Source organism: Amblyomma maculatum, chromosome 1 (assembly GCF_055883805.1).
Source record: "Amblyomma maculatum isolate TAMU_Amacu chromosome 1, ASM5588380v1, whole genome shotgun sequence".
In the NCBI taxonomy this organism is placed as follows: domain Eukaryota; kingdom Metazoa; phylum Arthropoda; class Arachnida; order Ixodida; family Ixodidae; genus Amblyomma; species Amblyomma maculatum.
In genome coordinates, this window is record NC_139344.1 from 79,709,754 (window position 1) to 79,737,102 (window position 27,349).

The 27,349-nt window shown below is 45.7% G+C and overlaps 1 protein-coding gene across 1 annotated transcript in view; it reads right to left on the reverse strand.

Annotated features, from left to right (window-relative positions):
- Positions 1-27,136, reverse strand: part of LOC146202876 (U3 small nucleolar ribonucleoprotein IMP3) — a 43,502-nt gene extending 16,366 nt beyond the window's left edge. The window contains exons 1-2 of the mRNA XM_084588422.1: positions 26,921-27,136; positions 26,704-26,811 (exon numbers count right to left, since the gene is read on the reverse strand). Coding sequence (XP_084444548.1) covers positions 26,704-26,811; positions 26,921-27,057 — 245 coding nt within the window. The 5' untranslated portion in view covers positions 27,058-27,136. The remainder of the gene's footprint in view (positions 1-26,703; positions 26,812-26,920) is intronic.
- Positions 27,137-27,349: the final 213 nt, after the last annotated feature.

A 27,349-nucleotide genomic window follows, 5' to 3' on the forward strand; every position in this document is an offset into this window, starting at 1 on the left:
CGGCTCCTCACGGTGACGTCACGATGGACGGAGAAGCGAAGTTGCTCCCTCCCCTTTCCTCCTCTGTAGCAGACGCGCGGGGCGCAGAAAATTTCAATTGCGCGCTTTCAGTCGAAGATTGCGCAGGTGTTTTATGCATAATCGAAAAAATAACTTCGTAAGCATGATCACCAAATAATCTACTTCAAAAGCCTATAGTATTGGTACATTTGAAAACCGCTGCAGTGTCCCTTTAACTATACGTCGGCGCCTCCGTAATGGTCCGCGCCAACCCGCGGCGCTTGAGTCGGCTTTTCTGCAACACTAGGAAATATGCGGGAAAGGCCATCCCAGATAATGTGACGCCGACGTCGGAACGAAAACATATAAAACAATAACAAATCAACAGCGGCAGTCGTACAGTGACGCTTCGCAGATCCGAGGGTAGACAAGCGTAGAGTAGTGAGCAGGCGAGCCGTGTTCCGGAAGAAGGCAAAATCTTTACTGGGGCTGGCATAGTGCAATTGCCAGGGGAACTTGTGGGAATATGTGCATTCGCTACAACGCAAGCACTGTTTCTGGAACTAAGCACGTACACGTACGAAATTTTTAAGTCGTTTGTGCGACCGCGCGGCATTCGAGCGTCGACACTGAGTGTGTTGACGACTGCACGTGCTGTCACACACACACACACACAAAAAAGAAAACATTGACGTAAATAAATACCCCCCCCCCCCCACACACACACACACACTTTATTGTTCCGGGCCACCTTTTCGCTCTGGATACCCCACTGCATCTAGTGGCAGTGTGTTGAGACATCCTCTAATACCACAAATTATGCAGATAAGGTTTTGCTCCACCGGACCCCTCCCTCATCATGGAACAGGATGTAACATTAAGATTGAAGAACAAAACCGGAAGTAGCATACCCCCCCCCCCCCCCCCCCTGCTAAAGAACATCCGCTTACTTCCTCATTCAATCGTCCAACAGTCAGTGCGCCAACTTTACCTTAACCATGGCGTAAGGTACTGCGGGTATATATGCACAAAGCACAATTTTCAGCAACACCAAAGGCTTGTCATTGTGGTGAACTTGATATGACGTCCATAGTAGCGACTCATCTAGCAGGAGATCTCATGTCTTTTGAAACAAAGTGCAACATACATAAAAGCGAAAGCAAGCTATCAAATGAAAGTCGAGCATCGGTGAACGACCCACCATAATGTTGCCAACCACACGTGAGCAGGTAATTAATTTTGTGCGCCTCGAAGCAGCGCGGGTCGGCTTCGTCCTTTGATAGGCGCCAGGCACGTGCTGTTCTTCCACGTTGTTCGCAGAGAAACGTGTGCACTGCGCGGTTTGGTCTAACGCGTGACCTCGTCGGTGGGGCCTTTAAATCGCAACTCTGCCGCGGCGGTAACCAAACACGGCCATCTGCGACGCGCCGCGCCATATGCCGAAAGCGACCGCCAGGCGCAAGCACTGATGTTCGCACCCGAGGGGCAAATGTCGCTGCGTGCGAACGCGACATCCAGACCTGAAACAACTCCGGCGACAGATTTGGGCGACTCCCGAACCCCACCCCCCACCTCCGTTCTGCCTACCCCACTCCTGAACCTGTCCACGCGCCCCAGCCGCCCCCACTCGTCCCCGCCCCAAATGAAAGAAAGCCGCCGCACTTGAGCGCGCGATTTCACCACACGGTTAGTTAACGCTGGCTTTATGCAACATTTTCCACGCCCCCCCCCCCCCCCCCCCCCCCCTGAAACCCTCTTTCCAGCTTAAGCTCCCGCACTCGCACCGCGGGCCAGCTCTCCGCGGGGAAGCCGCCGCGGACAAAAATACACCGGGAGCGTGAGAACGGCCAAGCCCGCAGATCAATGAACGCTGGCAGGCCGCAGTCGCAAATGGGCCAAATGGGGCGCACGCCGCAGACATATGGCACGGCGCCCGTGCACCTGTGCGCGCGGCGCTTCGACCCCGATATCCCCAGCCAAAGTAATGAAGTGTTGTTCGACTGGCGGCGCCCGTCCAGATGCGTTCCTTCGGCGCAGCCTACCGCCGGTGGGAATGGGCGCCGCGTCGACCGGAGGTGACAAGCTGACGCGTAACAAAGCGCTGCCAATCTCTTTCTCTATGACGCTGCAGTGAAACACTGGACCGGAACCGCAATCTCGTAGTCGCGCAACGCGAGAACATGACGTCACATCACGTCCGTGAGCAAGGCAAGCTATCTTCCCATGTGCCAAGCGCACTTCTTGCTCCGTGCGCAGTCTCGATCCTCCTACCGTTCGTTGTGCGAGCTGCCCAAACACCTGTCCCAAGGATACAAGTGGCAAAGAGAGACAGAGAGAGAGAGCCCGCAACGTAACAATTTTTACAACTCCCTGCTACCCATGCTGAATAAAATTAAGAATAAAATAAATAAAAAAAAAAGCTCCGACTTCTCTGCAAGATTTCCTGTCTCTCTTTCAAAAACAGATGTCTTCATGTCTGGCATAGGCCAACAGTTACCGAGTTAGCGTCCTTGAGCTACGGCGTCTCTCATAGCCTGAGTCGCTTTGGGATGTGAAACTCCATAAACCAAATTAAATCCACGAGCTACAGCAGAACACGGGCATTATGGTAATTAAAACAGCAATGAGCCCCTTTATAGGTGGCTTCCTCACTGCTTCATTTAAGTGAAAATAACTTCTGCTCTAGTACAAGACGATCATATGCGAGGAACTCATGCTCATACTAAAACAATAGTACCTGAGTGCTGCCTACCACACACGAAAATCACCTTTTTTTGATTCCAACTCTGCCAAAGTCCACAAAATATTTTTTTTTGTAAACCATTCATTAAGCTAGCAACATAAATATGAAATGAAACATCTCCATCCCTAGCTATTTCCTCCAGTATGGAAAAACAGGTCACTTCAAGATGGTGTAAGTAAAAAAGTTTATTCATTTATAAAAGTTGCCTTGCACTGTGCCTATCTTACCATCACCTGAAACATTTTTATCTGCATGTGGTTCCAGTCAGTAAATTCAGTGTATTGGATACCATCTTTCTCCGACTGAATGCCTTTAGTTTTCTTGTGTTCGTTTTTCTCTTTCTTCAACGTAACTAATATATTTGACTCTTCCTCATGAGCTCGTTTGTGTTGCAGCAACATTACTGTGTGCGATGCAGTTTTTTTTTGTTGTTGTTGTTGCTGTTGATGCTCATGCTGCCGTGATGAACCAAGCAAGCACTTGAAGACGTCATGTACCCACTCCTGCCTTGGCTACCAAAAGGCAGCCAGCAATATTAAATAAAGGTAAAAAAATTATTCTGTATTGCAACATACCGCAGTGTAGCAAAGGGAGCTCTCCTTTAATGGCAAAGAAAGAAAAGAAGGCTATGTGTTGCTTATGACGTAAAAAAAAATTGCAAATTTCCACAAATATTAAATGCATGCAGTCAAAGAATAGGAGCATAAATATCTATGATATATATTATGTACTACTATGTCGAAAATGAGTATGCAATGTTATAGAACTATTCATGCTAAACTTTCTGATCAGTAAACAAAACAACAAAAAAATACAAGGGTTCAACGCTGCTGAATCAAATATTGAGCGAAAGCTTTAGCTGCGGGTGACCGAGCGTTGTTCTTTTTCTCTTTTTCTTCTTCCCTAACCCACATATAAAGCCCCGCTTTAACCAACCCATATGAACGTGCCTTAGTGGCCTATAGGGGTAACGTGAATGCCAGGGCCCTAGCAGGCTGATTCTGACATTACCGTCCCATCCGAAACGAGAGACCCAAGTTGGCAGCTCCTGCCAGCCCGTGTGTCAAGTGGGGTGTGACGTCACAGCGTCACGTGTGTAAGACGTAACTGCGGCCGGGTCACGCGAAGGCTTGAAAGTGTGAGAAGTATTGCTTTCGCAATAAAAATAGGCTAACTGCTCATGTGAACCACTTTGGGTCATGGGCCAAAGTCGAATAAGGGCCATCTTGGAGAAAACTCGATACACTACACTGTCAGTGGAATGAAAAAGTTGAGTTGTTCAAGACTAGGGAAAAAGCGAATATCCTCGGCAATGGCGAAAACAAAATCTACAGACAGGCACCTGTTGACAGACTAGACTGGAAAGAGCAGTCCTCTGTAAAAGCTAATATACGATGAATGGACTTCGTCTTTTCATGCAAAGCTGTTACTTGCATTTGCTCAGGTACTGAGGCTGTGAAATCACGAGAGCAATGCCACTGCTGAATAATGTTGGCATAAGGCAAGGACACAACCTTGGACACAACACTCACTGTGATAGCTCCACATTGACAAGTATTGGTGGTAGCTAAGAGACACTCCTATCACAGGGTTGACATTACAAAAAAAGCCACATTTGAAATGGAAGCTCAGTTCTTCTGCAACATAATTAATAGTGTTACTTGTCCTGCCCAGATTACGCAGAATGGGCCATTTTGCCCCATTGTTCAAACTGAATTATTTGAATAGGTGCAATAACAAAAGTGCTGATGCTGATACCTAAAATAACGTTTCCAATTCTTCCTGCACAGTTACTGCATTAACGCAATTCTATATTCTCAACTACATGATGCGCATCAGGTGACCATGACCAAGAAAGATGGACTTTTGAAGCACCTGATAATAGCCCTTACCCAAATTGTTTTAACAAGCCTGCAAGCACAGAACTACTACATTACACTTTGTGGAAAATTAGCTAGAAGTATTTGTGCCTTCAGGTTCCAATATGAAAGAGAGTGAAATTTTAATAAACATTTCTTGCAATAAAACATGAGTTTGTGTGGTAGCCGAATGCCTATCAATTCCTACTCAATACAACCCACATAAATGTTTCACTTGTGCAGAGGGCACGCACAAGTGTTCACTGAAACTTCTCGATGCAGTGCTTGCAGTGACAGACCTACCCATTATAAAAACCAAGGTGGCTGAAATTAACCCGAAACCCTAGACTACTGCACCTCTCATATAGCTGTATGCAGGTCCAGTACAATAAACCTCACACAGTGCACCATGGGATGAAAGAGGTCAAACATGACATAAATGTGTTCTCGAGTTAGTCCATCTCCCACCTTGGACATGTCAATTTGGATTCCGCCATGCATGAAATATGCCCGTGTGCTGTGCAATTAGAGACTCTAGGTGGTTTTCTTTGGACGAGTGCATATGACTGGCTTCATGACCTCAGTAACTAAAACCTATGAAATTGTATAGTTGTCGAAGAGTGGCTTGTGATACACTAAAGCCACAACTATGTGAACAGCAACAGCAGATGATGGCAGAAAAACATGGTTTACTTCTACCCCAAACCGCAGCCAAAAGAATTATGGCTATAGCCTGAAGGTTAAATTGTCTTGGAGTTCTAGCTCCATGCTGGAAAATGTTCAATAGGGAGGAAATTATCAAATTTCTGAAGCACACAGCAAAGGCTCAAACCATCGTGGCTAAAATGGCATTTCTGTGTGTAGGTTCCACTGTTACAAGTGTCAAAATGTGATTAAAGGTGCTTTATGGCATGTTAAAATGCACAAGTCTGCTTAAGCTTTTTTCTTTTTTTAAACTGACAATGACAGGAAACTACACAAAACTACACAAAAGTTTCCTTCAGAGTGCCAACGAAATCAATGTGTCATAAAAAAGCCCCACTTTAAAATGAGGAGCCCGGTTTAAGCTACCTATGCCTACTTTCCTACATGTAGTAAACTGCTTTTTTGTGCAGTGACTTTAAAAGCTTATTGTGCAAAAGATTGCACTGCTAGTGCAGGTTGAAGAGGCTCTAAACCTTTTGCGTGGAAGCGTACAGCTGTGTGCATTCAGGTTTCTGCACTGAATGCATTCGGAAAGAGCTGCAAATCTTTTCTGGAAGCAGTCAGCATTTTAAACTCCATTAACTCTTTCGTTACCATGGGCAAATGACCATTTTTCATAGGTCTCAGAAAATATTTTTTTCCCTGTATAAATAACATTGCAGCTTGAGTTACACCATACAAAATTCCACACAATGGAAAGCTATTTGCAAAAACATTTTACAAAGCAAAAAGCTTATTAAGAAACATACAAAAAATAGGAAAACTGCTATTTTTGTGGCGAGTTGATAAAAAAGAGATAGAAAAGGCATGATATCTTAGACGCATTATTAACAAAACAATTTTAGAATATACATATTGAAGATCAATGACCCAGGGACACTGTGTAAAAAAATAAACTATTTTTACTGCGCCGTTCTTCAGCTACATAAAAAAAAAAATTCTACAAGTGGAAACAGCTTCATTTCTTTTGCCATACAGTGAAGCAGTTCCTGGTTTTTGTGAGGCACCAAGCCAAAACTGCTGCAAACTAGCTGTAAAGGCAGGGTATACATGTTGAACATGCGGCAGACCTCCAGAAATGAGTTTTCGTGGAATAAACACCCGTACTAAGAGTCAAAGTTTACTAGTGAATCGCTGGCACCATTTCCGGGTACAGTCGTGCCCCGTTAATATGACCCCCGTTAATATGGGCGACACGAATTATGGACAGGTTTTCTGGGGACGAAACCTTTTCAATGTATTTATGCCTCGTTAACATGGAAACTCGCTGTCCGGACAATGGACAGGGGAAGAATGCACGCGCCCCACTTGGGCCCATGTATTTTTGTCTCGTTAATATGGACAGTGCTTGAAAAAAGGCAGAGTAGTCCGAACGCAAATTAAAGAAGGGCGCACCGCCCGCGAACCTACGCGACAGCCGATACGGCGGGATGCCTGAACGAGTCCTGTGGGGTTGGAAAGAACCAAAGCAGGCGTGTCGCCGTTCTAAGGGAGGGGGGAGGGGAGCGCAAGAGCGGAGAGGAACGTACACAGAAAACCGAGGGTCAGCGTGAGAAAGACCCTGAAAGGGGGGAACCAGGAGATTTCGGAGTGCAACGGAAGTGCCGCCGCAGTCGGGAAAACAGCAACATGTGGCTGCAATAAATTCTGCTGAACGTGAACAGAGAGGCCGGTAAAAGCGTAAGAAAGAAATGACAGGAAGAAAGACAAGTGCCTACAGTGGCGGTGGGAACTGAAGTTTTCTTTTCCAAAGCGCAATGTGTGTTTCATGAAGCTGTTAACGCTTTTCGGTGAGAGTTAAGACACACTCACAAAGTAGAGCGACAAAAGAAAGGCGACATACGAACACGCAACCAGGACCGGGCGTCCCGTCCTGGACGCGCTTCCCTCTCATGCTCCTAGTTTTCGTCCCTGTTGCGCTGCCGAACTGCCAAACTTTGCACACTATGTCGAGTCTGTCGGCTTCACTTTGAGTCAACGATGCGGCCTTGACAAGGTCTGAGCTCTTCGTAATCGGCTAGCCGTCGTTCTAAACTGTACTTCAGCTTGCAGTGTTTGTTTTAAGGGAACACATAAAAAAAGGCGCCAAGAAGATGGGATGTTCGATAGCCCTCTGCACAGCAGCTTGCAAACTTGACTCTCTTGCTTCCTCACAGAAACAGTACAAGGCAAAAAAAGAAAGAATTAGAAGAACGGAAAGGCAGAAAGGTTAACTAGGCAAAAAAGTGCACAGCATCAGGAGCCTGTAGCCCTCAACTTGAGTGTGGCTTTTGGCATGGCGGAAGTTAAACGCAAAAGAACAGAGCTGAACGTAGGCGCGAAAAAATCTGTGAATACAAGCGGCAAAAGCCATCTCAGTCAATCCAAGCTGCGAGGGACTAGTATCGACAGCTCAGCCGTTTCCTCGCCTCAGGAGAATCTCAAGAAGCTACTTAGCGGCTACCTAGCTCAGTGAGGAGGCCATTTTGGAAGTGGTGGTGAGTAGAGAATCACACGCTGATTCATCGGCCAGTGAGGAGTTCGTACTCGAAAGTTCGACCAACACAAAGCCCAACATCACGGGTGTCATGGCAAGCGAATCGCTTCAGACTGCACTACAATTTTTCGAAGACAACAATGACAAGGATAACGCACTCAAAATTGCCGGTGTTCTGTGAAATTTTGAGTCCAGTGCACACCGTTGTGTACAAAAGCAGTTGTTAATTACAATTCTCTTTTCTCAATACAATCCTTTTTGTTTTTATTCACGACTCGTTATTATGAATGACTCGCTTTATGGACAGATTTGGTCGGAAACCAAAGTGTCCATATTAACGAGACACGACTGTAATTATCACCACTCAACACCATCAGATAGAAAAGCCAACAATATGATTCGATATTTGACTTGCTGGAAGCCTTTTGAACACAAAACTTTGATGTTAACGTTGCATTACCACGAGTGGCAGGGTTCTTTTTTTTTTTTTTTAACCGCAGTCGCCATGCCCTCGTTTGCAACAACACATGCACATTAGTTCTAGAAAAGGTACATAAAAAATCAGAACGTCACAAGAGTGAGAAAATTTAAACTGGTTCTACAAGTGCAGTGCCTACACTAACCACTGGGTGAAGCTAGGTGCACAAGAAATGATTTGAGCATGTCTAAATCTGCGATTTAAAGCATCGATCACCGGTGATCGATTTGAATAGGCGTGGCAACCAAAGAGTTACTTACATGGTGATTCCACAAGAAAAGCAAACAAGACTTGCACATTATCTCTTGACAACCACCATGTGAAATGGGAAATGTGACATTAGAGTCGGCATCAATTTTTTAAGGCTTACTATACAGTACAGGTAGAGCTCTGCCCAGTATTCTGCATTGTACAATGGCTCAGAAGCCAGTGTTGAGAAAATTGTTTCCATCAATAAAAGAGTGATCCTGAATTCTGAAGTTAAAAGTTTTACATCAAAAATATTTTAATTCTTTCGATTCCTGAAATTTGGATACACACGCGATATACACAAGCCCAACTTCCTAATGTGGCACAAATAGAGGATTCAAGTTTAAGCTGCACCACATGCTTCGTTACTTTATGCAAATGTGTTTGGCCTCTATAATATCAAACATTTTTATCCTATTTAGGTGGCCTGCACAGTGAGCCCAATAAAAGTGAACAGAAGGGCACTAGATGCCTCCCTTCAAGTTAAGTGGCTAAGCATGGGCCTTGGCAATGCAACGCTTTTTTTTTTTTGCCACCAACCTACGGTGCCGTCACAGACCTGAAGCTCATTCGAATATATTACCAGGATAAGTCACATTGAAACACATGACGAAATGAAAACTAGAAAATGCACTCTATTAAAGTGCTGTATCATGGTGCAATCTGCTTCTGCAAAGTCCCATACATACATGCATGCTTCCAAAAAAGTGCCAAATGCAGGCACAAACCTGCCACTTAGCAGGTTTGCATGTGTAGGCAAACAGCAATGGAATATGCATTGCATAATGCTAAACCTCTTAATATCACGCAGTATTGTCCTTGGGCATGGGCAGCCAGTGTAGTTCCACAGGACACCATAAAGAAGAGTGTGCCAATATGGCTAGCGGTTGTGGTGCCACTTCCCCCCCCCCCCCCCTCCTCTCCCCCTCAATCTGTAGCTGAGGCACTGTAATTCAACACCGAAGGAACAAAATTTCGAAAGATATAATGCTGGCAACATATTCTCCATTGATGGCTAGAAATACGGTCCAACTCGGCTGTCGCCCAATTCAGTGCTTAAACTTCACTTAACTATCAATACTTTATTTATGAGAAATGGTGCCTTTACGGTAGATGCTATTAAAAGCAAAGTGAGGAAACAAAAAAATCAGCTGCATAAGCAAGATAATAGTATCGATAAAAGTGGAGATGCCCTGAAAAAACTAAGCATCGTCAAACTTGGGGACCCAGAGAAGAGAAATTGGTTTACAATACAGAAAGACAAACACAAAAAAGAATAAAGTGACAGGACAGAGCGTGCTCTGTCCTGTCACTTCGTTTCTTCTTGTGGTTGTTTGCGCTGTAAACCAGTTTCAGTAATGCACCACCTAATTTGTATAAACGTTCTCGCAACAGAAGAGAGACTGCATGAAAAACATTTGACACAGGGAGTGTACTTGTAATACCAGGAAACTAAATTAGCCCACACACATCCAGAAAGCACTGCTTTGCTGCTTTAGGAATACGAATGTAAACACAACCTGTACTGACTACGAAAACGAGCACTAAATTACCCGCAAAGGAAATCTAGGCAACTCTGCTTTGCAACTCAATATTACAATTGTTCGAGACATTTTAGTGACTCAAATGCAGTGGTGGATTTATAAGTGGCCCTGGAACATGCATTTCAAGGATATCTTTAATGGAGGGGAGGAGGGCTGCGATGCAGTTCACCTACTTAAATTTCCTTTGTCTCAACCCCTCTTCTTTTGCATCCACCCCTGCTACGGTGCCTGCAGACACACACAAGGACAGCAAGGAATTTCCCCCGAGGTTAACGTCTAGGTTTCATGAAAGACACCTCGATAACAGCAAAGTTTTGAAGAAGCACAAGCGATGTCATTCTACAGCTGTGGACAGAGTGTTCTCTTTTCCCAGCTTTATGACAGCAATTCTAAACCATCACTGGTGATCACTGGATCCAATGACTGAAAACCCATGGCTAAGATTCTTGGAAGCTATTAAAGTCAACAAATAATTCCTTTTCATAACAAACTCGAACAGAGGCAAGCCTCAGAATGAGACATGTGGAATGCATTGGAAAGGAACAGAATTAATCATGACATGAGTGAAGGAACACTGGGCAAGTGCCCTGAGTACATGATCAGCATAACACCTTTGTTCTTGAAGCACTGCATGACATATTTCGCGCCTCTTCACACAAGCTACTTACAGAAATTAATGAAAACTTTCTGGCGTTAGTCGAGCTCATTCGTGCATATGACGAGGTCATGAAAGAGCACCTGAGGCATGCGCTATGTGGCATATTACTGTTGCAGAAAAATGACACACAGAAGGCTATAAAATATTATTGCATCATGACTAGACTGTATGTTTGACATCAGACATAAAATATTAATGTCCATTACAGTTTGGTCAAAAACAGAACTAATGGCAAGGGCCATTGCAAGTGCCTGCACAAAAGTTTTTTTTTACCTTTTATTGCTGTGCTGCGATACTGAGCAAAATCTCAAGCCAAACACCTGCTCAGCCAATAGTGAAACCAACAGCGAAATTCTGCAGGCACTGAACAAGTTCAAAAATGGGCATGCATAGATTCTAAAAAAGATGGACTCTATTCACATTAAAGTGGCCACAGAAGAAAACGACTTTGAGGAGATAAAAACAAGGCTAATTAAAATTGAAGGCATGTGTGCTCCCCTAGACTCTCTGAAATCGCAAATTAATGATGTCCAGTGCTTTGCCCAAGACAGTACAAGCCAACTTGTAGACAATGTACAAAGGCTAGATGATGATGCAAAACAAGCCTATCGTCATCAAGAAGTGAATTATCAATCTTTTCTGTACAAAGCTCAATGTTACAATTCAACCAATAAATTTTGAATGACCCCATCAACTTCACCAAGTCAATACTAATAGGAACAGACTTATCACAGTCAAATTCATCCATTTCAAAGTAAATGAAATGGTTCTTCCGAATGCAAAGCACCTTAAAGGTACTAACTGCAGCGCTTCCGAGGATTACTCTCGGTGCACTTGTACTGCCCATAAAAACCTGATAGATTATGTCAAAAATCAACAAAATGTTTACTGTAACTGGAAACATGTACACGTTTGACCACATCGTGTCGAGTTGTTCCTTGTACCTCGTAGGTATCAACTAAGCTTGCCCTCAAATCCACTTCTAACTCACTTGCATTCCTTGACACCAACATAAGAAGCCTCATGCCTAAACATGATGCACTTACTAGCCTCGTTGATACCAGTGTCAGCATTGTCCTAACAGAGACTTGGTTGACTGAAAACATAATCAACAATGAAGTACAGGAGATATTTAATAAAAAAACCTGCCTCTTCCGGCATTACTGCATAGGTAAGCAAGGCAGTGGCATCTTGATAGCAACTCACCAGAGCCTGCAATTCCAATATATAACGATTGACTCACCCCTATAAATACTAGCCATCTGTTCTTAGAACTCATTTCTACAAACAGTAACCTGCACTTGCTACCTTGCTCCTGACAGCAACGCTTCCTTCATAACGCCCTTCACGTCCTAAGCTCAGAGCTTTCGCACACTGCTCTTTACATACTAGACAATTCTAACTTCTCTGAAACGACATCAAACCCTTCTGCCCATGATTTCCTGAACAGGTGCCAAACATTTCCTCTAACTCAACTGATCGTCAGCACAACTAGACAGGGCGATCAGTCATCCAGCACAGTAGATCCGCTAATAACGTCACATCCAGAAAATTTGCCATCACTTTTGTATTTACAAAGACTCAGTGAACACTCAATAATCCATGCCGCATTTCTCAACCGCTGATTACCACTCCCTACAAAATAACTAAAACAATCTCAAACTTTATATCAAGGGAGATTACCAGACCATTAACCATGAACTCAATACCTTCGAAACTTGGTTCCGGACCAATTTTCCTGGTTGCATCCCAGAAACTAAATGGTTTCATAGAAACAGTGCGAAATAATCAGTACAAAGTGAGAACAATGGTAGTTTCGCGTTGTTTCTATGAAATGGACTACCAACTTGCCAAGCTTCTGTTTTAAACTAAATGGCTGCTATTTAAAGAAGTGTTAAGCGGGGATCCAGGCACTGGTAGCGGGCACTGGTAGCGAGCAGGTCCGGATCAGGGGTGCCCTAACTTGCAGTCACCTGGTCCGCACAATCACTTTCTCTTCCTCCTTCTCGGTGATCTGCCCACTTAATCGGAACCTCTTCTTTACAATCTGGCCCCCGCAGAAAAGAGGAGCCATCCTGGCGACTCAAGGAGACGAAAGGAATGCGGGATCGTAGTAAGGCTTCAAACGGTCGACGTGAACAATCTCACGCCCACGGCGGTGAAGGTCGGTGGATACGGCTAGCGGTTCAACTAGGTATTTCACGGGAGAAGTCTGTTGGAGCACTAGGTAGGGTCCGTGGTACTTGGAAATAAACTTGCTGGTCAGACCGGGTGGTGTCGATGGAACCCAGAGCCACACGTAAGAACCGGGAGAAAATTGGTGGACAGAGTGGCTGCTGTCACTGTGCGCTTGTTTCTGGGCTCGCTCGTTCGAAGTGAGTGAGCGAGCCAGTTTCCGACATCCTTCAGCGTGCCTGGCAGCTGCTGAAAGCAATGTATACTCTGAGATATCAGGACGGTAGGGAAGGATGGTGTTGAGTGGAGACGAAGGTTCACGCCCGTACAGCAGAAAAAATGGCGAGAATCCGGTAGTTGCTTGAACGGCGATGTTATAGGCGTAGGTTATAAATGGGAGAATCTTGTCCCAATCGGAGTGATCGGAGGCGATGTACTTGGACATCATGTCACCTAGTGTGCGATTGAAGCGCTCTGTCAGTCCGTTGGTTTGAGGGTGGTACGCGCTTCGACAACCTCAGATAGGAAAGATTTGCCTCGATCACTTAGAAGTTCACGGGGGGCACCATGCCGCAGAATGAAATGATGAAGAAGAAAGGACGCGATAGTGGGTCCGGTGGCATCCTGAAGTGCTGCTGTCTCCGTATATCGAGTAAGGTGATCGACGGCCACGATTATCCAACGATTTCCTGCAGGTGTGTACGGTAGAGGTCCATACAAATCGATGCCAACACGATCGAATGGTCGGTATGGGCACGGAAGGTGCTGTAGTGGAGCCGGCTGATGGAGAGGAGGTGGCTTGCGACGCTGGCAATCGATGCACGAACGCACATACTTACTGACGAAGGTATACATACCGCACCAGTAAAAGCGCTGTCGCAACCGTTCATAAGTCTTAAATACACCCACATGGCCACACTGCGGATCGTTATGGTAAGATGACCAGATATCACTTCGGAGGTGGCGAGGTACGACGAGCAGCCACTTACGGCCATCTGGCATATAGTTGCGTCGATAGAGAAGACGGTCACGAAGGGCGAAATACTGCGCTTGACGACGAAGGGCGCGAGGAGCTGGTGAAAGTGACGAGTTCGTAAGAAGATCGATTAGTCGAGTTCGTAAGAAGATCGATTAGTGATGTAAGCCAGGGATCCTTGCGCTGTTCTGATGGCATGTCGTCGATGGACAAGGAAGACAAGGCGGAGCTGGAGGCAGGGAACGACGGAACGTCAGGCGACACTGGCGAGCGAGATAAAGCGTCTGCGTCGGAGTGCTTACCCCCTGTACGATAGATGACTCGGATATCATACTCTTGTAGTCTAAGCGACCAGCGGGCGAGACGGCCGGTGGGGTCTTTTAGTGAAGACAACCAACATAAAGCGTGGTGGTACGTAACAACATCAAATGGGCGCCCATACAAGTATGGCCGAAATTTCTGAAGCGCCCAAACAATTGCCAAGCATTCCTTTTCTGTCACCGAGTAGTTGGTCTCGGCCTTGGTCAGCGTTCGACTTGCGTACGCCACAACGTATTCATTAACACCGTGTTTTCGTTGGGCAAGAACAGCGCCGAGGCCGGCGTCGCTGGCATCGGTGTGCACTTCGGTAGGAGCAGCCGGATCGAAATGGCGCAATATGGGGGGTGAGCTAAGTATTGTGCGCAATTTCGTAAAAGCAGTATCGCGAGCCGGCGACCAGGCAGAAAGATCTTTGTGGGCGCTGAGAAGTCGCGTCAGAGGAGCAATGATGGTCGCAAAGTTCCGAACGAAATGTCTAAAATAGGAGTATAAGCATATGAAGCTGCGTAGTTGCTTGACAGATGTTGGCTTCGGGAACTCAGCGACAGCGCGGAGTTTAGATGGATCAGGAAGGATGCCATCCTTGGACACTGAATGCCCTAAAATTGTAAGTTGGCGAGCGGCGAAATGGCACTTTTTCAGATTGAGCTGTAGACCAGCGTCGCTAAGACATTGCAAGACAGTTTCAAGGCGAGTTAAGTGGGTCGCGAAGTCGGATGAAAATACGACGATGTCATCCAAGTAGCAGACACATGTGTGCCACTTCAAACTGCGGAGAATATTGTCCATCATGCGTTCAAAGGTGGCAGGCGCGTTACACAGGCCAAACGGCATGACGTTGAACTCATAGAGCCCGTCGGGGGTGACAAAAGCTGTCTTGGGGCGATCGTCTTCAGCCATTGGAACTTGCCAGTAGCCAGATTGTAAATCGATTGAAGAGAAAAATTCTGCTCCATGCAAAGTATCCAGCGCGTCGTCTATGCGTGGTAGCAGATAGACGTCCTTTCGTGTGATCGCATTAAGGCGGCGGTAGTCCACACAGAATCGAATAGACCAGTCTTTCTTCTTGACTAAAACGACCGGGGACGCCCAAGGGCTACTGGAGGGCTGAATAACACATCTACTGAGCATCTCATCGACTTGCTCATCAATAATGCGGCGCTCTGAGGCTGATACACGATAAGGACGTTGGCGTAATGGGGCATGCGTACCAGTATAGATGTGGTGGGCAACAGTTGATGTCCGACCCAAGGATGGCTGCTGGATGTCAAAGGAAGTTCGGAATCGGTTCAGCAAGTTGAAGAGCTTGGCGCGTTGATCTGGAGTGAGAGCACTGTCGATGGCTTTGTCAAAGGCATCAAGAGGAGATGAAGGAGACGAGGAACGAGGTGGGCTAAGGGCACTTATGCTGTCGGAAATTGTGTCGGCACAGGCGGAGAGAAGCGGCGGGACGGTAACAAAATTTTCTGATCGAACAGGGTCGGCATGCCCAACGCACTCGCCACATTGCAACGTGAGTGGATAGAACGAATCGTTAGTAATGGCTAGTTCGGTGCGGCCGCTTCGTACACTAAGGACGGCGCAGGGTAGGGGAAGACAGCGTCGCGAGACGAAAAGGGAAGATGGGGTGAAGAGCACTGTACAGTTATGAAGAGAGGCATAGTTTATAGGCACAATAGCGGCAGATAAAGGCGGGATATCAGTAGCATCCGCAACGTGGCATTTGGCTTCCCCAAGAACGTTAACGGCGGTCGATGCGGTGCTCAGCGGAGAAAGCTCTACCTCGGCACGAGCGCAATTAATTACGGCGCGATTGCGACACAAGAAGTCCCACCCTAAAATAATGTCATGGGAGCAGTCACGGAGAACGCTAAAACTGATGACATAGAGAACGTCTTGAATGGTGACTCGAGCCGTGCAGGTACCGAGCGGTGCGATGTGCTGAGCAGTGGCGGTGCGCAAAGAAATCCCAGAATACGGCAAAACAACTTTTCGTAACAAGCGGCACAGTCTAACGTTAATAACCGACACAGCAGCACCAGTATCTACAAGCGCAAGAGTACAAACATTTTCAATGGTAAGTTCGATTAAATTATTAGGTGGCGAAGCAGGACTTTCACTTGTCGACGAAAGCGCAGTTCTTGCCTGCGGAACTGCGTCTAGTGGTTTTCCGGCACTGGCGAGGTAGAGCGACGACGCTTCGGTGACAGCGAGCAACGACACGGAGAGGTTGAGCGGTGGTCGTGCGAGAAGTGGTCAAAGTGAGACGAGGGCTGAGGTGGCGCACGGGGTGGGGACGGCGGCTGTGCGTAGGCAGCCGGGCTCTGATCGAAAGCATACGGTGTCGGGCGACGGCGGCACAGGCGTGCAACATGGCCAGGGAGACCACACGCAAAGCAAATTGGCCGGTTGTCAGATGTGCGCCAAGGGCGTAGAATAGGTGGCGCACGACGCTGAGTGAAAAATGCGCGCTGAGGCGGACCATACGATGGCAAAGGCGTAGGAGGGGGTGGTCTTGCGGCAACCTCAGCATAAGACAGTGGAGTGGGTCTGGACGTCGGAACAGCGTCGGCATGAATGAGCGGAGCTGTTAGTGGTGCGGAATGAAGAGTAAGTTGTCGAGGGGGCGGAAGTGCGTCGGCAACTTGTTCCTGAATAACCTGGCGTATGGTCGGAGCCAGGTGTGAGCTGGAATGCAGAACGTTTGAAATTAACCATAATTGCCGTGCAACTTCTTCCCGTACGAAGTCTAATTAGTGTGCAGCTGACAGGGGCGTCAGACATAGCCGCGATCGTGGCTTCAGGTTGTCGAGGGACGACGCGTTGCCAACGAAAGTCGTCGTGGTTTTGACACAACATGACAACCTCACTTACAGTACGGGGCTCTTTTGCCATCAGAATGTTAAATACGCCTTCGTGGATGCCCATCATGATGTGGCGAATCTTCTCGGCTTCAGTCATTGATGCGTTTACACAATGACACAAATCTAAAACGTCTTCGATGTAGCTGGTAAAGGTTTCTCCTGTGTGCTGGATCCGCTCGCGCAAACGGTGTTCGGCGCGAAGCTTGCGGACCGCAGGTCGACCGAAGACATCCACAAATCGGGATTTGAACGAGGCCCAAGTTGTAATGTGAGCCTCGTGATTTGTGAACCACAACTTTGCTACTTGGGTCAGGTAGAAGATCACGTTGTTAAGTTTTAGGATGTCATCCCACTTATTGTGGGTGCTTACATGTTCATACGAAGAAAGCCAGTCCTCGACGTCGTGATCGTCAGTACCGCTGAAGACCGGCGGGTCCCGCTGGCGAAGCACCCCGGAGCATGGAATAGAAGAGGCCGAGGTAGCGGGGCCGGTGGTGTTAGTGCTGGAGTCTGTCACTGAGGTAGGAATTCGGCGGTTGCGGAGCTCCAGGGCGAGGAAATGGAAGAGAAATCCCGCGACCTCCACCAAGTGTTAAGCGGGGATCCAGGCACTGGTAGCGGGCACTGGTAGCGAGCAGGACCGGATCAGGGGTGGCCTAACTTGCAGTCACCTGGTCCGCACAATCACTTTCTCTTCCTCCTTCTCGGTGATCTGCCCACTTAATCGGAACCTCTTATTTACAGAAAAAATGCTCTCTTCAGTTGAAAAATACATACCAACCATTTTTTTACTGAACACCTAAAATCACACTAGTTTAATACCACAGTAAAACATCTAAACAACAAAAAGAAAACTTCTCTGAAATGCCACAAAAGCCAATAATACCAACATGAGGTGAAATTATTATTAAGTAAAAAAATTCTATAACTTACAAGCATTCTATCCAATATGATTCACCCAAATCTCCGTGAATTCCAGAAAGGTATCAATCTTGACCTGGTCGAAGATCTAACCCTCTGAGATGAAGATAACTACCCAATTATGGGTCATGATGTTGCAGAAGTTTCGACTTTAACCTTCAGTTCAGATTTCCCTCGTGAACCAGATGATGAACTTTTGGATTTTCCTTACTTCCCTTGCGCTGCTGGACAGCTCAGCAATGGTGCTGCGTTTTATTGCTTTTATGTTTACGAGTTCCGGATGAAAAATGCCTTGTGACCCTCAAATCTGAATTTGTCCCTGACCTGCACCCGGTGTAAAAGCAACATGTCGTTGCTATGTTCCGAACTGCAAAGGCAACTGTGACAACGGACCAAGAGTGCATATGTTTTCCTTTCCGAATGACGCTCGTAGGATAAAATAGGAGCTTGCTGCTTGTTGCGACAACGCCTTCATCCGTACTCTGCGAGATCCTAAGATATGTTGTTGTTGCACATCGAAGCAATAGTTTAAGAGTAATAATTTGTAATTATATAGGGCAGCAATTTCGAAAGGGCGCTGCAGAATTGGTGCTACCTTGCAGCTATCAGTGATTATGAGTTTTTCTGCTATATACAAGGCACTGTTTCTGACAGATCAAATGCATTCAATTTCTTGTAATTACTACATTGTTGGCATTTATGTTCTGTGTCTTTAAAAATGCAGGTACGTACTATCGAAATCCTTATGACCACAGATTTACAGAGTATTGTCTTTCCTCTTGACCTAACATTTTGAATAAATTTACCAAGCGTGGTGTTTGGCTAATGAGTGCTTAGTATATTCAGCTGTTGAGTTTAGTGTATTGGCATAACGAATAAAATGTTAATGATATTGATGCGAATGCTACAATATACATAGTAGCACTAAACTTTCTAAACCTCCCACAATTCTAGGCTGAAAGCTTAGACACAAGGTTTGGCCAGTGCCGTGTGTTCTCTAGATCAAATTATAATTTGTCATATAACAGTATTCAATTCTGTAAGAAAGATTAGACTTCAGAATTCCTTGACCCAGAGATATGAGCACTCTGCAAGCCATCTGTGATAGCAGTTGATGCAGAAAGGCTTGCTGAAGAATACCGAATTAATTTAACAGATAATGACTTCTAATGAAATGAACCCTCTATATACTCTATAGCAGGATTCTTTGCTCATGCAGCCTTGGAGAAGCTGCCGTGCAAAGCCCGCACTGATAACTTGATCCAAGAACTGTAACTTCAGAGAAATTTTCACATAACAAACGTAAGCAGATGCGCTGTGATGCCCCCACAGCCTGTTTCAGTCAATGCTGTTTTGCATGCACTACTAATATTAGCACAAAAAGTCAATTCCACCATATTTAATGCTGTAGGTAACTACTGAGACAAGCTCGCTGCTCTGACTAAACACCTGCTTTGCAGATAACAAGGATGTCAATATTTGCAGGAATGGCCATCATCCTGTGACGCTGCATGGCAACATCTTGCGTGCTGCTGGAAACACGCTAAAGACCATGCGTATAAAAATAAAAATTAATAGCTCGGGATCTGGCATGAGGACAGCAAATGCAAACAAGGACAAGAGAAAAATTTACAGCAGAGTTGTCTGAGGCAGCCTAACATGAACAAATTTCTGGCGTTTGTAGACATGTAAATAATTTTTAACTATTCAAACAAAGTCATGTGTATTGCTCCTTTCTTATCATTTCTTCCAGACGTGAAGCTTTAATCGTACATGTGGTACCTGCAATGTCCGAGATATATTTCTGATGCTCCTTATTAAGCGCCCAAAGATTTACATATCCAGCACTGGCTTCTTTTTAAGACAGTGCAACTAATTATGGGGTGCAGAAACTTTGCTGCACACCCGCACCGCTCAAACACTGCACTCGTGCAGCTTGCACAAAAGGGTTGCATGGGAACGGCGGCTGGGTCAAGATGCGCGACGTCACAGAGGGAGTGCGCAGGCCTTCAAGTTTCTAGGTGGCTTTGCCTGAGCTCCCTGCTTTCCTCTCTCTCTCTATCACGCACACACACATCGACAATTTATCTGCTAACTTAAGTTCGAACCTTCACGTCTGCAGATCACTGTTTCATATATCGTCTTACAAATAAGAGCAAAAACCTTTGCTTCTTCAATCTGACATCCAGCACATATTAACCTGGTAACATCTCTTTTATTGTTTTGTCCATGTCATTCACAATCATCTTCAAGCTACCTTACCAACAACTTGAAAACCACTGCAGTGACCATTCGTTCAAAGTGCAATCTAAATTGGTCTTTTCACTTAACTCATGTTACTGACAATAGATGGATAGATGGATTTAGAGGTAGGCCGGAATGATTAAAATCTGGCCTGCTACTCCGCACTGGCAAACTTTGCTTTGTCTGTACTGACAAAGCAAACCAAGTTCTTAGTTACTTCAAATGAGCCCTACAATTAGCACTCTACTTAACACTTATTCAGAAAAAAACTAAAATACTCATGAGCAGTTTGGAAACCCCATAAAAATTACTTTTCGACAATTCTCGACGCAGTACAGAACCACGCAGCAAGGTTTATCTTCTCACTGTGCCATTACGATGTAAGTTTCAGTGACTAGTATGTAACACTAGCCTCCCAGTTCTAGCTAACCACCGGAAAAATGCCAGACCGCCTTTATCACAAGTTTACACAATCATTCATTTCTGAAGCCCATTACCAGTTCTGTCTATAGCACCTCCAACAGCACAAGCCATGGGAAGGCTGTCTGCCAACCCGCTGGCCGAACATCTGCGCATCTAGGGTAATTTTTTGTTTTTACTACTGTCACACGCTTGGTAATCACAGGAGGTCATCACCCGGCGTAGCCGGTAAGCAAACGTGGAGAATGAAATGAAGACGCTTTGACTTGAAACAGCAATAGCTTTCCCTGTGTTAGCTATACCTCTCTCCATGCTCGAGAAGAAGAGTATGTGCTGCCTGTGTCGTACGTTCGGTCCTGCACGGCCCGCGTCCGCCTTGTGACCCTTTCACCCGCACTTGAAGCAGGTGGGCTGTAGTTGTTAGTGGCGTGAGTCCGGCATTGTGAAGCCTGATGCCCAGTGCGGTTGCAAAGATAACATCGGGGAGCTGTCCTTTGACTTCCTCTTTTATTGTCTGCCTCGGGCCTCCCGGCATCGTCTCGGCTGTCTTTCTTTGATTTTGCGAGAATTAGACTTCCCTGAGCCTCTAAAAACTGGTCAGCTAAATCCAGCATCTCTTCCAGCGTATTCGCCTTTCTTTCCTTCAGGTACAGTCCCATAAATGAATGACATCCATGCAGAAACTTTTCCCTAATCAGGAGCTCTCGCAGGTCTTTGAATTCCGTTTTCGTATCTGACAGCTCGATCCAGCGATCAAAATAGTGGCTGAGACACGCTGAGAACTGAGCTGCAGTTTCTCCATCTGCCGGTTTTCCTGAATTGAACTTGTCTCTGAAGCCGTCCACCGTGAAACGAAATCTCTTCAAAAGGGCCGTTTTAACTGTGGTGTAGTCGGCTGCATCCCCCGGTGGCAAATGCCCGTAAATGCTGAGTGCTTCCCCACTCAAACAAGTAGCCAGAACCGTCGACCACTGGCTCTCTGGCCACTTCTGGCTTTTCGCAAGGCTTTCAAAACGTCTTATGTACGCGTCTAAATCATCCTTTTTTTCATCAAATGGGATAAGGAGCTTACTTGCGTTTAGCTTTAGTTCACCCTTTTATCGGCTTCCTTCCTTTTCTCTGGTCTCCTTCTCTAGTTGCTGGCACTGTATTTTCAAGCGCATCATCTCAATCTGACGTTCGTCAGCTTTCTTTGCGGCCGAACGCTCATCCTCCGCTGCCTGTCTAGCAAATGCTCGCTCCTCACGCTGCTTATCCTCTACCCATTTCCTAAGCTCAGTGCCACTCAAGCCAAGCTGGCTACCCATCGCGATCAACTTTTCAAAATCCATGCTTCTATCTATGGAAACATTTTCAACAATTCAAATAGAAGCTCGCCACAAAAAATCCTGTTCGCGAACAACGCTCCTCTAGTTTATGGAGGCACACCTCAAGAATCAACACGTCTCTCTCTCCGTTTGCCACATTCCCTTTGCATCGAACGTCCTGTCGTGGACGCCAGTTTAATTGTCATGCGCTCGGTAATCTCCGGAGGTCATCACCGAGACTTGACAAAAAGGGGGGTGGTCGTTCGATGCCCGGCGTAGCCGGTAAGCAAACGTAGAGAATGAGACGAGGACACGCTGACTTCAAACAACAATAAGAAGACGTTTATAGGCTCAGATACAGAATACACAAAACATTTAGGGGGCAGAAATTAACATTCTAAAAGGCAACGACACGAGTGAAGAAACAATCGAATTAAATACTCCGAATTACGTGTACAGTGTCATGCTTTTCCAGGATGGAAGTAACAATATAAGTAACAGCAAGGGAAAGAAAGTTCAGAGCAGTTTCGAACATACAATTGACTGAGGAACGTGGCGGCAGTCCATCACCGGGACGACGCAGACGGGCGGCACTCGAAGGTGACGGTCCTTCAGTGCAGCTTGCAATCTGAGGATGCGGTGCCGGCGGCGGCGCTCGGGTATCCCCCAGGAGCACACAACAGCTCGGGTTTCCTTCTTCGGGAGCGAAATGGGCGGACTGACTTAGGGGCCTCGGCGGCTCCTCTCCTTTTTAAACCCTTGTCGACGATGCCTTGTGCGCAGGGTCGGAGTCCGAAACAAAACACACACTTAGAGCGCACAAAGTAGTTCACTCACAGAGGAAGGCTTACGTAGACACATCACACTTTAGCACTGCATGGACGCCCCCATCTTAGGTTTGAAAAAAATAACACACAACAAAAACAACAGTCACGTACGCCCTGACTTCGGTTCTTCTGGGGGTCCCATTGCCAGGGAAAAAGAATATACGGGTATACAAAAGAAGCTCTATACTTTGGATGCAGTAAGGGTGACTGAGTGGGGAACGTACGACACAGGCAGCACGTACTCTTCTGCTCGAGCATGGAGAGAGATGGAGCTAACACAGGGAAAGCTATACTGTTCCGAGGCAATGTGCACATACGCGTTCTTGCGTGCCCGACCGGTGGTCACATACAGATCCCGTGAACATGTGGGGTTAACAGAACAACAATTCAGCATGTGTATAAGTGCAACATGGGCAAATTAATGGATGCCGCCTATTCTGTGACAACTACAAAGAACTAGAATGACATGCCAAACACCACTGTTCACCAAACCGACCCCCCCTTCCTTCGTATCATCCACCAAAAGAATAGTGCTGAATGTTCCACCCCCTGTAGCAGCCCTTCAGTGGGGTCTCTGAGGTACTGATAAATAAGATTAATAATGTAGAGAACACTTAATTGGGCTTATACCAGTCAGTGACTCAACTGGAGCAGGCTGTACTGAGAGCACTCTATCAGCACTCCAAAAGCAGCAGATCTAAACTGAAGATTATTGTGGCCAAGGCTTCACAATAGCACGAACACAAAAAGGAAGAAAAAGGATGAAAGCAAGAACTTTTGAATTGAATTACAGAGCATTTTTTTTTTTTTTTTTCTATGCGGATGAAATTCACTGAATCCTGTTGTTAGGGAAGCCGCAGAATCTTCAGAAGAACCATCGCTTGTTTTGGTATTCTTCTATCTTGTTTTCTGCATCTGTTCAGCGCTGGAAGACCCTCAGATCCCACTCTCAAGCCTCGCATTAACGTTTGTTTGTGACTTTCGCTGGGAGTGCAAGATACGAACCCTAAAGACTGAGTATTATAAAACAGCTGAACTGGCCAAGTCACAGCATGCAGAGCCTAGTAGAGCTGTGCATGGGCTCGGGCCGGCCTGAAAGCCCGTACCCAGCCTGGCCTCAAGCCGCTCGGAAGCCCTTTCCCTCGGGCTCGGGTGGACCGGGCCAGACACCATGATCAAGAACACATGTAACGTTTGCGAAAGTGCAAATAAGGGCATTGTGCGATAAGTGTCTAGAATGCACAGCATTTTCTCGCGTCTTCCCCATGCGAGATCTAAGTTCTTTCCCGGCGTCGACCTGCCTTTCCTCCCCACCTCCTCGCCACAACGGATTTTTGGTAACCGTCAATGACTAAGCAGAGGAGACGTTTGTGGGCTATTTAGTTTCGATTTTCGTATTTCCGCTTTGGTAACATCGGTGCTGATGTTTAGGTATCCATTTCAAGATTCGCGCCATGCTGTTGCCTATCAAACGTCTCTGCTATGGCTTACTTCTACCTCGACATGACCTCGTTTAAAGTGGGACACAGTTAAAAGCATCTGCGGTGCAAGAGTTTCCTCTTAGTACCCAAAAATGTGGCGCAACGAGCACAATCACGTGAATAGAAAACACAACACAGGCGCACACTACCAACTGTAATATGAAACTGCACACGCACACCGCAGAAACTGCAGGCACGTGTGCGTCTGTGTTGTGTTTTCTATTCACGTGATTGTGAACACTGCGGCACATTTCTGGGTACTATGCAGCACCAACTCGCCTCTCAAGCTGTTATTCTGAGTTTCCTCTTGTTTCTCTTGTTACAAAAAGCTCATGTGAAAAGCTCACGGTGAGCAAGGTGAGCTCACCGAGAAATCGACCACAAAACCAACCCCTTGTTTAAGTTCAGTGCTAGTGCACTTTTGAAGCAGCTTATCGAAAACTTGCGTTCCCGTATCAAAGAACTGTTAGTCATTCCAGCCTGAAAGCACTGAAAGAAACTTCAGTGCTAACCGTCGAGCTCATTATCCAGGAGAGCCGCAAATGTCTCAATTCAATGCATAACTTGTTTTTGCACAGTACGCTAATTATGTACGTGCTGTGCCTCTACATATTCAGCGAATTTGCCATTTCAAATGTGAGAACTCAACATTCTAAGATCTTGGAAAAACTTATCCTGAAATCATTTTTTTTTTTTTCCTTTTTCATTGCTTCAACTGCAATTATAGCATGACGGGCCAGGCCGGGCTCAGTCTATTTCAGAGTCGGGCCCGGGCTGGGCTCGGGCTCAAAATTTCGGCCTGCACACACCTCTAGAGCCTAATGTGAGGCATGAAGCATGGAGTATTGCTAGACAACTCACAGACCTCAGATTTCTGTTGCATGCAAGGTCATGCAATCAAAACAGCCAATATTGTCACAAGGTGCATCTACTGAAAGCATGTTTGGAATACCTTTCCAACTACTGAGATGTTGGAAAAGAAAACTCTCTGGCAATAGCCAAGACCCTTGCTGAAGGCATGGGAGTTGAAAAAAATATGAGGCCAGCTCGATGGTTGCAGCAGAAGAAATGGCAATGACAGTTATGAAGTTGATGACAAAGCAACTAATGAATAAGAATCAACCTTTCAGTGCTCCTGAATGCCGAGTCAGGCACGCTAGCATATTATAATATCAAGCCTTTGTTTCCCAGCCCCCCCATATTTAGGCAGCAAATATAAGCACATTACTGATAAGATGTAGAACACGAAGCTAAACTGGCATCAAATATCTCTACCATGTCATTGCAGATGGTAAAGTAATATCTTCGCATGCTATTTCATAGCTTCAGTTCGTTTGTATGATCAGTAATCCGGTCACATTCGGTGGCAATATGTGGACGCTAGGATACAAATGATTAAGAAGCCTTAAAAATTATTGTTTTCAAAGCAGCAAGTATGAAGTGAGTGCTTAATGTCCAGCTCCATCAGACAGTGGCCTCCAGGGATTCAAGTGCAGGTGGAGAAGAAAATAATGAGGGAGAGAGAGAAAGCGGCTGATGGCCTGCATCAAACATTGTTTTACACAAAGGGGAGAAATTGATTTTCTCCGTATAGAATTTCAGGAAATGTGTTAAATGTATTAAAACTCCTTGTATTCATGCAGTACTTATATATTTCATCGCGGGGGGGGGGGGGCTAAGACTCCTCTTAAATTCTAGTCGGAGTCTTAGAACCCTCGAGACCCCCACTGACTAAAAGCCCTTAGGTGAGTAATTGGTTTGAAATGAAATAGAGAAGCATAACCAGATTTCCCTTTTCTCTCATGATGTTTATATTATAGTTCTAGTTTCTATTTTCACTTACATTACTCTTTGGCAGTGGACACAGAGAAGTGAAGTATGAACACACACTATCCATGTTCGTGCCTGTGACCACTACCTGCAACTGTTGAAGGCTGCACAGCTTGTGCTCCAATAGTCAAGATAAAAATTAATAATGTTTCTGTGAGGTGCAAACAACCGCGGAAAGGTGACCACTATTATTTTGCAATGAGATACATACAAAACAGCGGCACAGCAGAGGTGACTAACCCTTATGAAGTCTCTGAAATACGAACACACGGTCGTACTTTCACAAAGTGAGGGCAATAAGAAAACTCAAATTTTAGCGCTTCTAAAGTGCGTAGTAGTCGTCACGATTATTATAAGAGACTAATCCAACTGAGTGTATGACATGCTAAGTACTCTTACAACCAGTGTTAAGCCCTATCAAGTCTTCAGATGAAGCAAGTCAAGTTCAGCAGCAGAAACAGAACGGATGCCAGCATAAGAAATAAAACGTCTACATATACCCCATCATCTTCCAATTCCATTTTACGACTTTTTAGGGCCACTCTTTCAGTGACAACGTAGTCCTGGAAATGTTAAATGACAAAAAAAAAAAAAAAAAAAAAAAAAAAACCCGAAAATGACTCACAATTTATTCAGCAGGTCGGAGGTTGCCTTGGCACGAAATGGGTCCTTTGGATCAAGCTCTTTAATCTTGCGCGCCAGATCACGTACAGCACGTGAGAGTTTGTTGTACCTGCATAAAAATTACACGTGAAGAAAGTATAAGAACTCCATGAATAGCTCCGTATCTAAACCGACCGGAATACGCGTCAATGGCCCGATCACCGGCGCGATGAACTCACTTGGTATAGTCCTCCCGCTTCTGAACATAATACTTTCTCATTATCTTCACTTCATGGAGGTTGTTGTCGACTTCCCATGATATAAAATCGACTTTCTTCAAGAGCTTTTGCTCGTGAAACTTTAATTTGCGTACCATGTTGAACTCAAGAAAGCAATATGTGGGCACATGCAAGGCACATGGACCGACCAGCGGAATCGTTTTCACGGTTGCCAAGAGACGCGCGACGCGCAAGAGCCCACAAGTCAAGACAAGAAGGCATTGCGGCTACTCACTTGTTAATAATTTTAAACTCATGATATGTAAACTTAACGTTGTTTAAACGGTAGTAATAGTTCAATACCTCAAAAATACAGTTTATTGTACTGCCGTTTGAGGCAACGCTGAGGCATGAATGATTTTTTTTCTTTCTATGCTTTTGGTTATGGTT